Source organism: Capra hircus, chromosome 22, assembly GCF_001704415.2.
Source record: "Capra hircus breed San Clemente chromosome 22, ASM170441v1, whole genome shotgun sequence".
Lineage (NCBI taxonomy): Eukaryota > Metazoa > Chordata > Mammalia > Artiodactyla > Bovidae > Capra > Capra hircus.
The window spans coordinates 16,476,883-16,491,615 of NC_030829.1; the positions used below are offsets into that span (position 1 = coordinate 16,476,883).

General features: G+C 44.1%; 1 protein-coding gene across 2 annotated transcripts in view; it reads right to left on the minus strand.

The window, feature by feature from the left end:
* IRAK2 (interleukin 1 receptor associated kinase 2) overlaps window positions 2,180-14,733 on the minus strand; it is a 54,677-nt gene continuing 42,123 nt past the window's right edge. Inside the window, exons 10-13 of one of the 2 annotated variants that reach the window (XM_005695611.3) lie at window positions 10,778-10,840; window positions 8,570-8,770; window positions 4,815-5,106; window positions 2,180-3,199 (exon numbers count right to left, since the gene is read on the minus strand). In XM_005695611.3, the coding sequence (XP_005695668.2) occupies window positions 3,087-3,199; window positions 4,815-5,106; window positions 8,570-8,770; window positions 10,778-10,840 (669 nt within the window). In that variant the 3' untranslated portion in view covers window positions 2,180-3,086. Of the gene's footprint in view, window positions 3,200-3,979; window positions 4,710-4,814; window positions 5,107-8,569; window positions 8,771-10,777; window positions 10,841-14,733 lie in introns of those variants that run through there. The other variant, XM_005695610.2, reaches the window with a different exon arrangement.

A 14,733-nucleotide genomic window follows, 5' to 3' on the forward strand; every position in this document is an offset into this window, starting at 1 on the left:
GCGCCCATTGCTCAGATCAACAAGGGGCGGAGCTCCGAGCAAGACGGAGCTCCTCTGTTGGTCAGTAAGTCTGGAGGCGGAACCCTTCGCCTTACGAATCTCGTCCATTGGTCGGAAGGTAGACGGGCGGAGCCACACACGTTAGCTCTTAGAGCTCGAAGCAGAGGCGGGGTAGCAGTTCCTCAGGCCTGCGGATAGTAGGGGAAGGGAGCACCGAGTGATCCGTACTCTGGGGCTGTTCCCTACTGCTCAGCGCTGTCCCCTTTAGCAGGACGCCTTCAGATTCAGATCAAACCCACACTCGCGTCATCACTCCATTTACAGAGCAGGAAACTGTGGTTCAGAGACCCAGTGACAAACCCAGAAACTGACGGATTTGGAATTAGAAACCACGGGGTGGGGGGTGGGTGGGGGGACAAAAGCCTACACAAAAATGTAAACTATCCTCTGGCAAACAAACATCAAAGTTAAAAAACAAGGTACAAACTTGGAAAGATGTTTGCAACACATAGCAAGGGGCTCATGGCCTTACTATGTAAAAACTTTCGCAATAAGATAATTAAGTGGGCAAAGGAACTGATGACCGTAACAAATCACAAAATTGATTAAATTTCATGTTGCCATATGAAAAAATGGCTCCGTTTTCAATCATTAAAGAGTACAAATAAAATTATGTTTTCACCCATTAGGTTAGCAGTGATCAAAAAGCATGATGATATTTTCTGTAGTTGAGGATGTGCAGAAATGTACTCCCATACATCACCAACTGACCTTATACTGATGTAACCTGTTTGAAAGGTTTGGTTGCAGGAAGAATGAAGACAATCTCAGTATCCAGAAAGTGAAGTTAGTTGCGTAAATTACAGAATAACCATACAATGGAATAGCACGCAAAAAGAAGTGTGTGCTCCAAATGTACTGTTGAGGAAGAATAGCCCAAAAAGACAAGAAAAAACAGGATCCAGAATAAATGAAAATACCCTGTGTGTAGTAAAAAATGAGAAATGGAGCCTCAAGATACAAAATTTTTTACCTCTGTGAGTAACCACTCTGTGTGCTTCTAATAATTTTATTGAGATATAATTTACATACCATAAAGTTGACCAATATATAATTCTATTATATTTTAGTATATTTAGAGTTGTGCAACCATCACCATAATCTAATTTTGGAACATTTCATCACTCTAAAATCTTGTGATCATTACCACTTCCCTCCCCAAACCACTCCCTGCTCCCCTACACACACACTCCTAATTTCTGTCTCTATGGATTTGCCTGTTCTGGACATTTCACAAAAATGGAAGTATATATGTTTGGCTTCTGTTAGCATTATCTTTTCAAGTTTACCCATGTTGCTTCAGTACTTCATGTTTTATGGTTGAATACAATTCCATTGTATGCATATGCCACACATTCTGTTGATGGGGCATTTGGGTTGTTTCTACCTTTTGGCTATCATGGATACTGCTGTTATAAAAAACTGGTGTGCAAGTTTTTATATGAACATGTTTTCATTTCTTAGATACATAGGAGTGGAATTTCTGGGTCATATGGAAATATTACCCAATTGGCAACTGTCCTCTATTGCTCAAAATGCTTTGGAAACATACTGTTCATAATTTGAAGGTGCTTACCACATCTCAGGTCCTTTTTGGGGTACATAACACAGACTCTAGTTGAATCCTCGCAGCCACCAGAGCTTAAGACAAAGGTGTTAGTACAAATCACTGTCCACCTGGGCTGGAGCCCACTCAGATTTCTTACTGTTGAATGCCCTTTTACTATCAAAGCTATGAAACTGGTACTTTTTATCCTCTCCCATTGTACAGATGAGGAAACGGAGGCTCAAAGTAACTCCCTAATTTGGCCCAAGATCATCCAACTATTAACAGCCAACATTTTAGAGCCAGCGCCCAACCTCTTAGCTATACCCTATACCACTCATGGATGCAGAGAAACTTCTCTATATCATCTGGACACACAACTAATTATGATACACATTAGCTTTACCAATGTGTTTTTATCTTACAAAATAAAAAAATCACTATATTAGGCTTATTTAAAATAGGACACACTGAATTTAAATTAGCATTTTAACAAAAGACTTGCAACATGACTTTTCAGAAATAAACCCATTGCATAAATGTTAGATGAATAACAAAAGTAGACACTTAATGTCCTTTTTAAAAATTTATTTAATAAAACAAGATGTGCATTTTCCAAGTATTTCTGTAGCCATGTCTCTACCTCTTCCTCCCCAACAGCCCAGGGAGGGAGAATGAATGAATGCATGTTACTTACAAGGAAACTGAGGTCCCACAGATTAAATGCTTGACTTAATTAGCAGCAGAATCAATCATGAAACTAGTTCCCCTGGTTCTTCATCCAGCCATAAATAACACATACTCTCTAAATAACAGCTACATTTAAAGTATTAGCGTTAGTGGGGTGGGAAAATAAAGGTGCAGAGTAAGCATTAAATAAATATCTGTGAGTTGCAAGATTTCCAAAAGAGAAAGCAGAGAAATCTCCAGAGCCTTCTGCCAAGTGTCTGGCATATGTGAAACTTGAGACCTTGAGGAAGGAGTGAAGAACCGAACTGGGACGCAAGTTGAAAGTCTTTGAGGTCATGGAAGTTTGCAGGTGGCTGGTGGCAAATATGACCTAGAGAGCTTAGCTTCGGAAAGTGCCATCAGCACTCAGAATGCTCCAGTGGTTGTCGAGAGTGAGAGCCAGGCAACGGCATCTGCGGGGGTGGTTATCATCACATACTCCCCAGAGCCACAAAATTGCCCACATCCTGGGCTCATGTACCAGGGTTTTCACTTCAGTGGCCTGATAACCCAGAGCTCTGACTGACAAATCCCAGAAAGGAAGAGGACTTCGTGGATTCGTGTGTCCTGGAAAGCTGAGTCCTATCTCCCCTGACTCACTCTGGAAAAGTGGAAATGTCTCTCCACCTGACCCAAGGGAAGCTGATGTTTGGTGTTTCCTGGGAGATCTCGATTCTTCCTTAGATCTTTTTCTTGATCTGATGTTCATCTTTCCAATGGAGGACGAGGGTCCTCAGCTGTGTTCAAGTCATCAGGGGCCAAAAAGCTCGATGCTATCCAGTTTCTCTTCTTTGTAAAGCAGGATATTCTCCATGAGTTTCCTTTTGGCCTCATTGATCTCGATTTTCCACGAAGTCTCTGTAGCTGACATTCAATGTAAAGAAAAGCAACTTGAACAAAACGTAAATACCTTTTGCGACTACTGACAGCTGGAAATAGTTACTATTATTGTAATTCTAAGAAAGTCAGACTTGGTCAGAATTTTTCACTTAAATCGGGGTTCTGAATCAGGCCTAAGTGGAATGAGCATTGCCACTGCTTCTGCCTTTGCAGGGAAAACCTGCCACCTACCCCTACCTTTCAGAGAGGAAGGGCTTCCATGTTTCTCCCCTGGAAGTGGGGGACAGTGTTAGAATGAAGCTTACTCTCTTTTTTTCCTCTCACTTCCATGTAGGAAGAGGAACAACAGGAAAGGTCAGAGTCTGAGACACTCAGAGCCACGTTTACGAGGGGAAGAGGATGCTGAATTGTCAAGGCCTTCTGAATGTTTATTTCAGAAGGAACCTGGTGTATTTGGACCCAGGAGGCAGAAACAGAAAGTATCTTTGGAAGCAGCTGGCAAGGTGTGAAGTGAGGGTGCAAAGGCAGGTGGCGACAGACCACAAGGAGCTTTGCTAGTCCCAGGGGAAAGTTTTTACTTGGTCTCTAAGTGCAGTGGGGAACCACAGAAGGGCTTTAAACGAGGGGTGACAGGAGTTGTTTTTAAAAAACCAGGATACAGGATGCTTGGGGCTGGTGCACTGGGATGACCCAGGGAGATGATATGGGGAGGGTGGTGGGAGGGCGGTTCAGGATTGGGAACTCATGTACACCCGTGGCAGATTCATGTCAATGTATGGCAAAACCAATACAGTACTGTAAAGTAAAAAAAAAAAAGTTTCTAGGATGTAGGCAAGTGAGGACTCTCTAAACTCGTCATTAGAATTATAAGTTTCCCTAATCTTTTTGATGAGTGTTTGGTAGAGAACATCAGAATTTTTAATATGCATTTTGCTGGCATAGAAGTAATATTTATAATGTGATTAACCCTAATTTAAATGATATACATAAATAAGTTGAAGAATGCTCACTGTAGATTTGTTAAAGTATTAGAAAATTGGCACTAATTTTCCAGTTTTTCCTATAAGAAAAAGCCAATTTTGTTCTTCCCTGTATAGCTTCCCAATACTGTTATCTTTTACAAATATCATACACTATATTTATAAGTGGAAGCAAACATAATTATCTTTCTTATATCTAGTAATGGTGATTCAGGGGGAAGCATTTTTAAATGAAAGAGAAAAAAGTAAAATCATTATTAATAAAAAAAATTTTTTTTAATTAAAAACCACAGTGGCTGGTCCCTGGAAGAAGAACTGGTGAGGGACCAGAGCAGATCAGGGAGGCCACAGGGAGGCTGTACAGTCATCCAGCAAGAGGAGAGTAGTTTAGACAAGGGGGAGGGTTACGGGGACAGGCAATGCAGAGAAGCAGATGGAGGTGAAGGATATTTAGGTCAATAGAGAGGCCTGAGTGAGGGACTGGACATCGGGGCGGGGGGGGCGGATGGAAAGGAGGATGACTCTCTTCATCCAGTCAGCTGGCAGGTCGACAACTGAATAACAAAATTAATGCATGAATGAGGGAGAAAAGGAATAAATGATAGGCTGAGTTAAGGGACATAAGTGACCATGTATAAGTACTGAGACCCCACGCTTACCATCCTGGGGAGGCTCTGGCAGGGCACAGGCCTCAGCGGAGGAGTCAGCTTCCACTGCTCCACCAGCCAGCAGCATGCCTTCTTCATCCGCTGTCAGGGGAGGTGAGGAGGTAGCCCCAGCCCAGGGTGCAGCCCTCATGGAGTAGGAGGCATCCAAGCTGGAATTGTCCACGTCATCTGTTTCTTCTGGGGTGTTGGAGGAAGAGCCTGTGCCCTCAGAAAGCCCACTACAAGGGAGCGAGGTCTCCTGACCTCTCAGCTGCTCTTCCACAGCAGCCACGGAGCTACACACCTTGGGGAAGAGAGACGAGAGCACTTATCAAGAAGTCTTTCTGAAATTAAAATTCTAACAGATCTCCCAGGCAAGGGGAGAGAGAGAGAGAGAGACTGAAGAACTAAATGATTGTTGCTTTGCCTGGAAGAATAGCATCCTTCCTTTGAAAAGAGCTGACCCCATCACCGTTGACCTCAGCACATGACCCAGATGGGTCAATCTCAGTATCCCATCCCTGTGACCTTAATGATTGGTCCAGATTTGACCATGTGACCCAACTAGGCCAATCAGAATCCTTCTCTGGGACTCTTGCACCTAATATTTATTGAGGAAACACTGTCTTTTCCTTCCCAGTGGCACAGCCAGATACCCTGCCTCACAAAGAAAACGTGTTTACAGTAGGAGAAAATGAAGCTCCCACACAGAGTAAAGCAGGGGCTAGAGATGGGGGTGCCGTGCAAGGGTAGAGAGAGTGAGCACAGGGGCCAAAGGCACAAGAGAGTCAAACTGTTGTACTTTTGTTGGTTGAGACCGTAGGCCTAGCTGCCCCAGCAATGCCCATCCTGCCTGTGGTGTGGTTAAATGAGCCAATAAATCGCTCATTCACAGGCTCCCTGCTTCCTTCTCTTTCTCTTTCTGTTTACATGCCTGTGTGTCTGTATCTAAGAATTTGGATTGAGTTTCTATCACTTTCAACTAGAAATGCCCTAAGTAATATAGATACTGCACCTGAGGGCTGTTCTGGTTAGGGAGGTTAGGAAGATTAAAGGCAGGCAGGGAAGAAATATTTCTTCCTTACACACATATTCTCTCTCATACAAATGGCACACAAACCTACCCTTAGTAAAAATAACAAATCTCAGTTGCTCAGTGCCTTGCAATTTACACAGCACCTTTGACGCACAACGTACAGGGAGTTCTTATAAATAAAAATTTAAAAGATCAGAGAGGTTAAGTTCCTTGCCCAAGGTCACCCAGTCAGTGAGCGGCAGAGCTGACCACTAAACCCAAGTCTGCTTGTCTTCAAGTCCAGGCCTTACTGATCTCTCATCTTCCTAGCTTGGTTGTGAAATACTGGGGACGAGGACCATTTCTCATTCCTTTGTGTATATGTATAGTCCCCTGTCCCTTTTATTCTACATAGCAAATGCTTCCTCATGCTTCAAGGCCCAGTTCAAATGTTACCTTTTGAGATAAACCTTCACAGAATGTACTCAGTAAATGTTTGTCAAGCTAAAAACTACAGAACTACATAACTTGGTTCTGGCCTATGGGGTGTGAGAAAAAGTGATGTGTGCATTTCCAAGTCACACCCTTAAAAAGAAGAGGATATGTTCTCCTCTTTTTTTTTTTTTCCCCCTCCTCTTAAACTCCCTTTCAGTGGTTGGAACGTAAATGTGATGGCCTGAGCTACAGCAGCCTTCCTGGACTCTGAAATGGAAGCCACATGATAAGGATAGCAGAGCCATTTTACAGGAGCCTGAATCCCTAATACTGAGACACTGACACATCAGCTCTGGACTGCCAACACTCAAACTCTTGAGCTAAAAAGAGGAAATTTCTATCTCCCTTATTTTGGAGTCTCCTCATCATAGCAGCTTCTTTGAATGTACTTTAACTGATACCCTGAACAAAAGAATAAAACGAAGGAAGCTTGCGGGAAAGAGATCTTTTTAAAGCATAAGTCTGATTATGTTCTGCGCCTGCTTAATACCCCCAGTGACTTTCTCCAAATCCTGACTGTGCCTGCAAAGCCCTCTGCTGTCAGGTTTTTTCCCCAGCAGCCTCATCACAAGCCACTCTGCCCCATGCACTCTGTGTTCTAGCCACCCTGGCCTTCTACCCGACCCCTGACCTTGCTAGGATGGCGCTCAACTCAGGCTATTTGCATGCATTGTTCCTTCTGCTTGGATTGCTCTTCATTTGCTTACATATTACTTCTTCGGGAAAGTCCTGGGTGGGGCTCCCCTGTCATACACCACTCACCAGGCAGTTACTGCACAATGTCTGTGAACTCCAGGAAAGCGGAACTGGCTTGCCTTGTTCCCCATTTATCCCCAGGGTCCAGCACGCCACTGCTGAATAAGCGAATGCGCTCAGGTAACTGAAGCCAGCCCAGGCTGAGAGTCGGGACTTGGTCTCTGGCTCCTGCCATGCCCCGGTGCAAAAGATGGTGAACCTGAGGCTGAGCCGGGAGTCCAGAGGGCTCTGACCAAAAATCCCTCTGGCCTCATCCCCACTTCTCTGGGTCTTGACTTCGTCTGTAAAATGGGAGGCTTGGCTGTAAACATTGGTGTTTGAAGGCTTTGTTGTTGTTGTTTTTCCAGCTACCAAACCCTTTCCTCAAATAAAATACTAAGAACCCAATACAGTTATGAGAAGTGACAATGGATGTCTGGTTAGAGTCATGGGTAGGGCCTGCAGCTCTCTTTCTTTTCTCTCTCTCCCAAGGAGCCCCTCTCTGCCAGACACCACTTCAAAATCACTCAGCGGGATAACCTCTAAGAGCCCTCTCAGGCAGTTATTTTGTCTTAAAAAGACATAGCAAATTTGGTCCCCAAATTTATACCTACTACCATGGAAACCACCTCTGCATATCCTAGCCACAGGAAAATGTTTATGTGCTGTGGTGGTTGATTTCTGGTGTGTCTGCCTAGTCCATGGGCTAAGAAATGATTGCTTTCTCTGGGACTTGGCCCTGCCACCTGCCAGGCTTGACACCCCTAGCCAGGAGGTTTATATACTGAACTCCTACCTTACCTGATTGCCAACAGGTGGACACCTGACTCTAGCTAAGCCAATGAGTTTCACTCACTAAGAGGTTGAAATTGGGGCCTGGAGACTTGGCCACTTACTGAAAACAGAACTATGACATGTAAATGAATATGGCTGTATTCCCTGACCAAGAGGACGCTGCTAAGTCACCTCAGTCGTGTCCGACTCTCTGCGACCCCATAGACAGAGGCCCACCAGGCTCTGCTGTCCCTGGGACTCTCTAGGCAAGAACACTGGAGTGGGTTGCCATTTCCTTCTCCAATGCATGAAAGTAAAAAGTGAAAGTGAAGTCGCTCAGTTGTGTCTGACTCTTTGAGACCCCATGGACTGAAGCCTACCCGGCTCCTCTGTCCATGGGATTTTCCAGGCAAGAGTACTGGAGTGGGTTGCCATTGCCTTCTCCGACCAAGAGGATGGAGGGAAGGAAAAGGGGCCCACAGAGGGGACGAGGAATAAAGCAGGTTCAGAGAAAACAGAGGGACTTCTGTTACATCTGAGAGTATGGTCTGAGGTACCCTCAGGACCTCTGACTCCAGCTTAGCTGCTGTCAGCTCCAGCAGACACTGCTGTTTGCAACCAAATACGGCTCTGGAGTATGAAATCACTTCTCGGTGAAGGGACTGGTAAAGGGATTGTAATGGGCCCCTGGTAAAGCCGACTCACAAACAGGGCTCATCACTAGGGAAGGGCTGAGCTTCAGGCTCACCTCTGCCAGGCTGGCGTTGCGCCTCCGCAGACAGAGGCAGGCGGCCATGACTAAGGCCTCGGCGTGGGCCTCCAGCAGCCTCCCTGCTCTCTTCTCCAGGTATTTCTGGCAGATCTCCTTGGCCATCTCTTTCTCCACACCTGTCTTCCTGGAGCAGAGCGATGTGGTGCTTCCGGGAATTTCATGGAGCAGTAAATCCTTCTGTGGGAAAGAGTGGAAACACCCCCATGTGAGGTCCAGGGGTGTGGGGTACATGTGCCCCACCCACCTCCAGGATGGCACCAGAGCTGCAAACACTCGGAAAACCAACATAGTTTTTAAAAAATAATTGTGAGGATCCCAGAAACAAGTAAAATAGCCAAGAATTGGAGAACAGCTAAATTCCTCACATGTACAGGGCATTTCATAGTACCCTCATATCATCATGCAGGGGCTTAACCTTTCTAGGCCTGTGTTGCTTCATCAGGAAAATGGGAATAGGATTAACACAAATTAGAAGACATAGTGCATAAAGTATGGAACTTGACACAGAATCAACATTCAATGCTCTATTAGTGATTGTAATTAATAGTAATAATAGCTATCATTTATATAGTACAGTATAGCATAATTATACCAGTATAGTACAATATAGTATAGTTATGCTAATAACTCACCTTGTTAACATTTACAGGAAACTGTTAGGATGTAAGATTCTGGCCCATATACATTTAATAGGAGATGTACTATATAAATAATACTATGTATATTTTTATATTTTATAAATTTTGTACTACATGTTATATTTTATGCTACTTAGCAGAAATCTGAACTATGCATAAAACAGAAGATATGCTATATAAATAACACAGATATATTACTATATAAATATATAGATATATTTTTATAGCATAAATTATATGTTACATGATACATTTTGCATGTATGCATTTACTTATATAAATAGGTTATAAATATATTACTTGTATTGATTACATAGATTAAATATAGGAAATTAATACACCATCTGAAACAAATGAGAACCTGTACAGTGATTGCCCTGAAGGAATGGTGTAAGGAGACGCTCCCCAGCTGGCTACTCCCAACGAAGTCATGGGTCTTGTCCCGTGGCAGTGTGAAGTCTTAACCACCGGACCACCAGGAAAGTCCCTATTGTTGTTCTTTCTTTCTTTATTCCGGCTGTGCTGGGCCTTCACTGCTGCACGCGGGCTTCCCATAGGTGGGGTGAATGGGGGCTACTCTCTAATCAGGGTGTGCAAGGGCTTTTCATTATGATGACTTCTCTCGTTGCAGAGTACAAGCTCTAGGGCTCATAAGCTACAGAAGTTGTAGCACGTGCCTTTAGCTCCCTTGTGGTGTGTGGGATCCTAGCTCACGGACCAGGGATGAAACCTGTGTTCCCTGGAGGATTCTTGACCAGTGGATCACCAGGGAAGTCCCCACTATTGTCACTTTTTTAACCAACTCCCAACTGAATCCACTTGCCAGTGCAGGAGACTTGGGTTGGGAAGATCCCCTGGAGGAGGAAATGGCAACTCGTTACAGTATTTTTGCCTGGAAAATACTATAGACAGAGGAGCCTGGCAGGCTATAGTCCATGGGGTTGCAAAGAGTAGGACATGACTGAGCACTCACACACGCATATATAAAGTGTCAAGCACAGAGCTGGGCTGTATCATTGCATTTTTGAAATTGACACTATACACACACACATGTATACTTGAATGAGAGTTGTTATAAACCTACAAAATAGAAATTATTTAGAAATTATCATAGAAACCTAAAAGGGCTGAAATTTACTTTCACCACTTTAAAGACAACGGCTACGACTTCCCTGCTGGTCCAGAGATTAATACTGTATTTCCATTGCTGTGGGCGTGGGTTTGATCCCTGCTTGGGGAACTGAGCCCACATACTGCATGGTGTGGCCAAAACAAACAAACAAACAAACCCTATTTGATTGCCTGACATGTAGACAGAAGAAATGGATTTCCCCCAAACTTTCTAAACTCTATTTTCATGCAAAAGTAGTTGTTGTCTGGCTGGTGAAGGGGGAAGGTTACAGCTGCTTTGCACAGGTACAAACCAAACCCTGGATTTAGGCCTCATTAGCAATAAAAATGGGTACAGATGGGTACAGTGGAGGTTCCTACTCTCCCCACCCTTCGACCCCTCAGAGCTGTGAGCCAGAAGGGTTGGTTCCCTTACCAAGTAAACTGGGTTCCGGTTGTTGTCCATCGCCGGGATGCCTGTGAGGACCTCGGCTAACACCTGGAGAGAATACAGAGTTAGCACGGTTCGGACATACATACGCAAGTTCACACAGGAGATTCTGGCCAAGAGAGAAGCTTATTCTCAGGAATACAGTCTGAGCTTCAGGCCTGGCTCTGTCATTTGCCAGCATAGACACTTGCCCCAAATCTGGAATATGTAAACATCACTAAACACCTTCTCTAGCTAAACACGTCACTCAGCTGCTAGGAGAGGTTTAAACTGATAGCAAAGCAAGGAGGATGAAAACCAAATGTGTGTGTATTACCATCAGATAGATACACACACACAAACACACACACACCTTTCCCTCTCCCCCCCATATATAAACATCTATCTGTATACATACATACATATGTATACACACACACTGTATATTAAATATATTTTCATTTAAAACTCATCAAAAATGGTAAGCAGGCACTGCTACGTTAATCTCAAGAAAAGGATGAATCTACATGCAGATACCTATTCCAGACAGAAAATCTTGGCAATATCCATAGCATTTTCATCCACAGGCTTTTATTAACATTATTTGCTCATTAATTCATCCATTCATGAAAGGAACACAGTCCTGAGCTGGTGTAAGCCACCACCAAACTGACAAACTGTGATTTGTATCTTAATGCAAGAGCTGCTTTGAACAGAAATTCTCAGCGGAGGTAACAGCACATTGGCTACGGAGTCTAGCCAGTCACATAGGCCTGGGTTCACATTCTGACTCTGTTCCTTACATGCTGGGGTGATCTGTGGGCAAGAAACTAAAATGTGAGCCTGTATCCTTATCTGGTACATGATGATCTAATGACTGTATATATGAGGGAGTGGGTACTCCAGCTTAGTGTTAAATCTCCCTCCAACAACTTCTCTCAAAGACAGAATAAGGTCTAATTACTGCCAAGAAGTACAAACTGGAATCAAGATTGCCGGGAGAAATCTCAATAACCTCAGATATGCAGATGACGCCACCCTTATGGCAGAAAGCAAAGAGGAACTAAACTTCATCAAGGCCTCTTGATGAAGGTGAAAGAGGAGAGTGAAAAAGCTGACTTAAAACTCAGCATTCAAAAAATGAAGATCATGGCATCCAGTCCCATCACTTCAGGGCAAATAGATGGGGAAACAAAGGAAACAGTGACAGACTTTATTTGGGGGCTCCAAAATCACTGCAGATGGTGACTGCAGCCATGAAAGTAAAAGATGCTTGCTCCTTGGAAGAAAAGCTATGACCAACCTAGACAGCATATTAAAAAGCAGAGACATTACTTTACCAACAAAGGTCTGTCTAGTCAAAGCTTCGGTTTTTCCAGTGGTCATGTATGGATGTGAGAGTTGGACCATAAAGAAGGATAAGCACCAAAGAACTGACTGAACTCTGGTATTGGAGAAGACTCTTGAGAGTCCCTTGGACTGCAAGAAGATCAAACCAGTCAATCCGAAAGGAAATCAATCCTGAAAGGAGTGGTGCTGAAGCTGAAACTCCAATACTTTGGCCACCTGATGTGAAGAGCCAACTCATTAGAAAAGATCCTGATGCTGGGCAAGATTGAAGGCAGGAGGAGAAGGGGACGATAGAGGATGAGATGGTTGGATGGCATCACTGACTCAATGGACATGAGTTTGAGCAAGCTCCGGGAGACGGTGAAGGACAGGGAGGCCTGGCGTGCTGCAGTCCATGGGGTCTCAAAGAGTCTGACACGACTGAGCTACTGAACGACTGCCAAGAACTCCTCCACCCTGAAAGGGCCTGCAGCGTTACTAACAGACTGCAGCGGCCAGGAGAGGGCAGCAGAAGGCACCCCTGCAGCTGCCGGAGGGGAGCCAAGAGAAAAGGGACTCCAGCCGAGGTCCTGCCAAGACAGGAGGAAAGAATAAGAGGAAACGAACAGACAAGCTTCCTCTGCCTCTTCCACAGGGCAGGCCCTGTGCCAGGCCTTTCACAAAAATTACTTAGCGCTCATCAAAAAAGCCAGTGACTTACTACTATATAGCACAGGGAACTACATTCAATATCCTTGGATAAATCACAATGGAAAAGAATATAAAAAATAATGTATACATGTGTATCACTGAGTCACTATGCTGTATAGCAGAAACTAACACAATGTCGTAAACCAGCTATATTAAAAAAAAAAAGATACACAACAATAACAACAGAGAAAGGCAGTGTTCCCCACAACAAGAACCAAAGTTGGAAATCATACCATCCGTCAGCAGCAGGGCTGAGAAAAAGATTGAAGGGAGCCAGTAGGCACTCACTGAATGAATGAAAGGGGAAGTCAATTGTTACATCAAGAACTGAGTTAAAAAGTCAAGCATAAACAGAAATCAGGAGTGAGGGTATGAAGGCAGGGATAATTATAATAATTAACAATAATCCCCATAATAATAATCATATTGATCAATGCAACATACTCTGCTAACCAGTTTATATATGTTATCTTATGAATCTCATTAATGTCTATATGCATCATTACCTCCATTTTACAGAGTATAAAACTGAGGCCCAGAGTTATCAGTGATACCCTAGGTCACACAGCTGAAAGCAGCTGAGCTGGGACTCAAACTCATGCTCTTCAGCTCTACACTGTAAGTGCCTGGCAGCTTTGGGGTTTAGTTCCACTGGCTCTTAAGGGAGGAGGATCCTGGGCTGACCCTGCTGAGCTTCACTGAGCACCCCCCACAGTGGGGCTGGTGGGGGTAGGGAGGGGGTGAGGCAGGAAAGAACTGGGGGACAAGTAAACCAGAAGGGCTGATGGGCCAGGAGACAGAGGGAAGCAGAACCTGGTATGTGGAAGCTGGGCCGAGGGCAGAAGGTGGCTCAGAAGAAGGGCATTAGTGGAAGAACCAGACAGACTGTGGTCAAAGAGAGGAAGTACAGAGCTTGAGGCTGGAGACGAAGAGAGAAGGCAAGGGCCAAGATGCAGCTGTTGGCTCTAGGCAGAGGTCAGCCAGAAACCGTCACTTTTCTCAACCCGAACTTCCCAGACTGGGATCTCCGGGTCTCTGATGTTTAGAGATGCTAAGAAAACAAGGTTCCATAGTCAAGGGAATTTGGGACATGCCGCATACCCTTGCTTCACTATTACCAGATTAAAGACCATTACCGTATGAAAGGCCCTGGTTAATTTTTTGTGGTAACTTTTTTTCCTGCATAACCTTGTTCAACCCAGCATTTCTCAAACCTATTTGAACACATCAAAACCCTTTAAACACATCAAACCTATTGAGACCTCAGGGAACTGGTGTTTTATAGAAATGTGCTTTGGAGATGCTAGACTCAGACCATGAACTCTTGGGGGAGGGACTGTGTTTTAGCTACATTTATAGCCCAAGTGTCTGGCACACAGTAATGATGGACAGCAGTGGTGATTAGGACACGGGTTGGATGGCTGGATGGATTCTGAATGGATGGGTGGCTGTTGCATGAATGGCTGGATAATAACTGGACTGATGGATGGACAGATGGACTAAACAGACAGATGAACAAACAAGACGAAATAGCCAAGTGGACGGATAATTAGATGGCATCTGAATGCACATCAGGGAAGTCAGGAGCTATCTGTAGCCTATTAGAATCTGGACACTCATGGGGAGGGGGAGCTTTACTTCAAGGGTTGGCAAATTTTCTCTAGAAAGTAAATATTTCTAGAGATATTGCTAGATAGTAAATATTTTAGGTTTTGTGAGCCACAAACAATTTCTGTCACACGTTCTTTTATTATTGCTGTTGCTGTTATTATTCAGTCTTTTATAAACATAAAAACTATTCTTAATTACAGGCCATAGAAAATAGGCCGTAGGCCAGTTCTGACCTGTGGGCCATAGTTTGCCAACTCCTGCTGTACTTTGTGGAACATTTCTAGTTTGTGCTTACAGAGGAGCCATGGGAA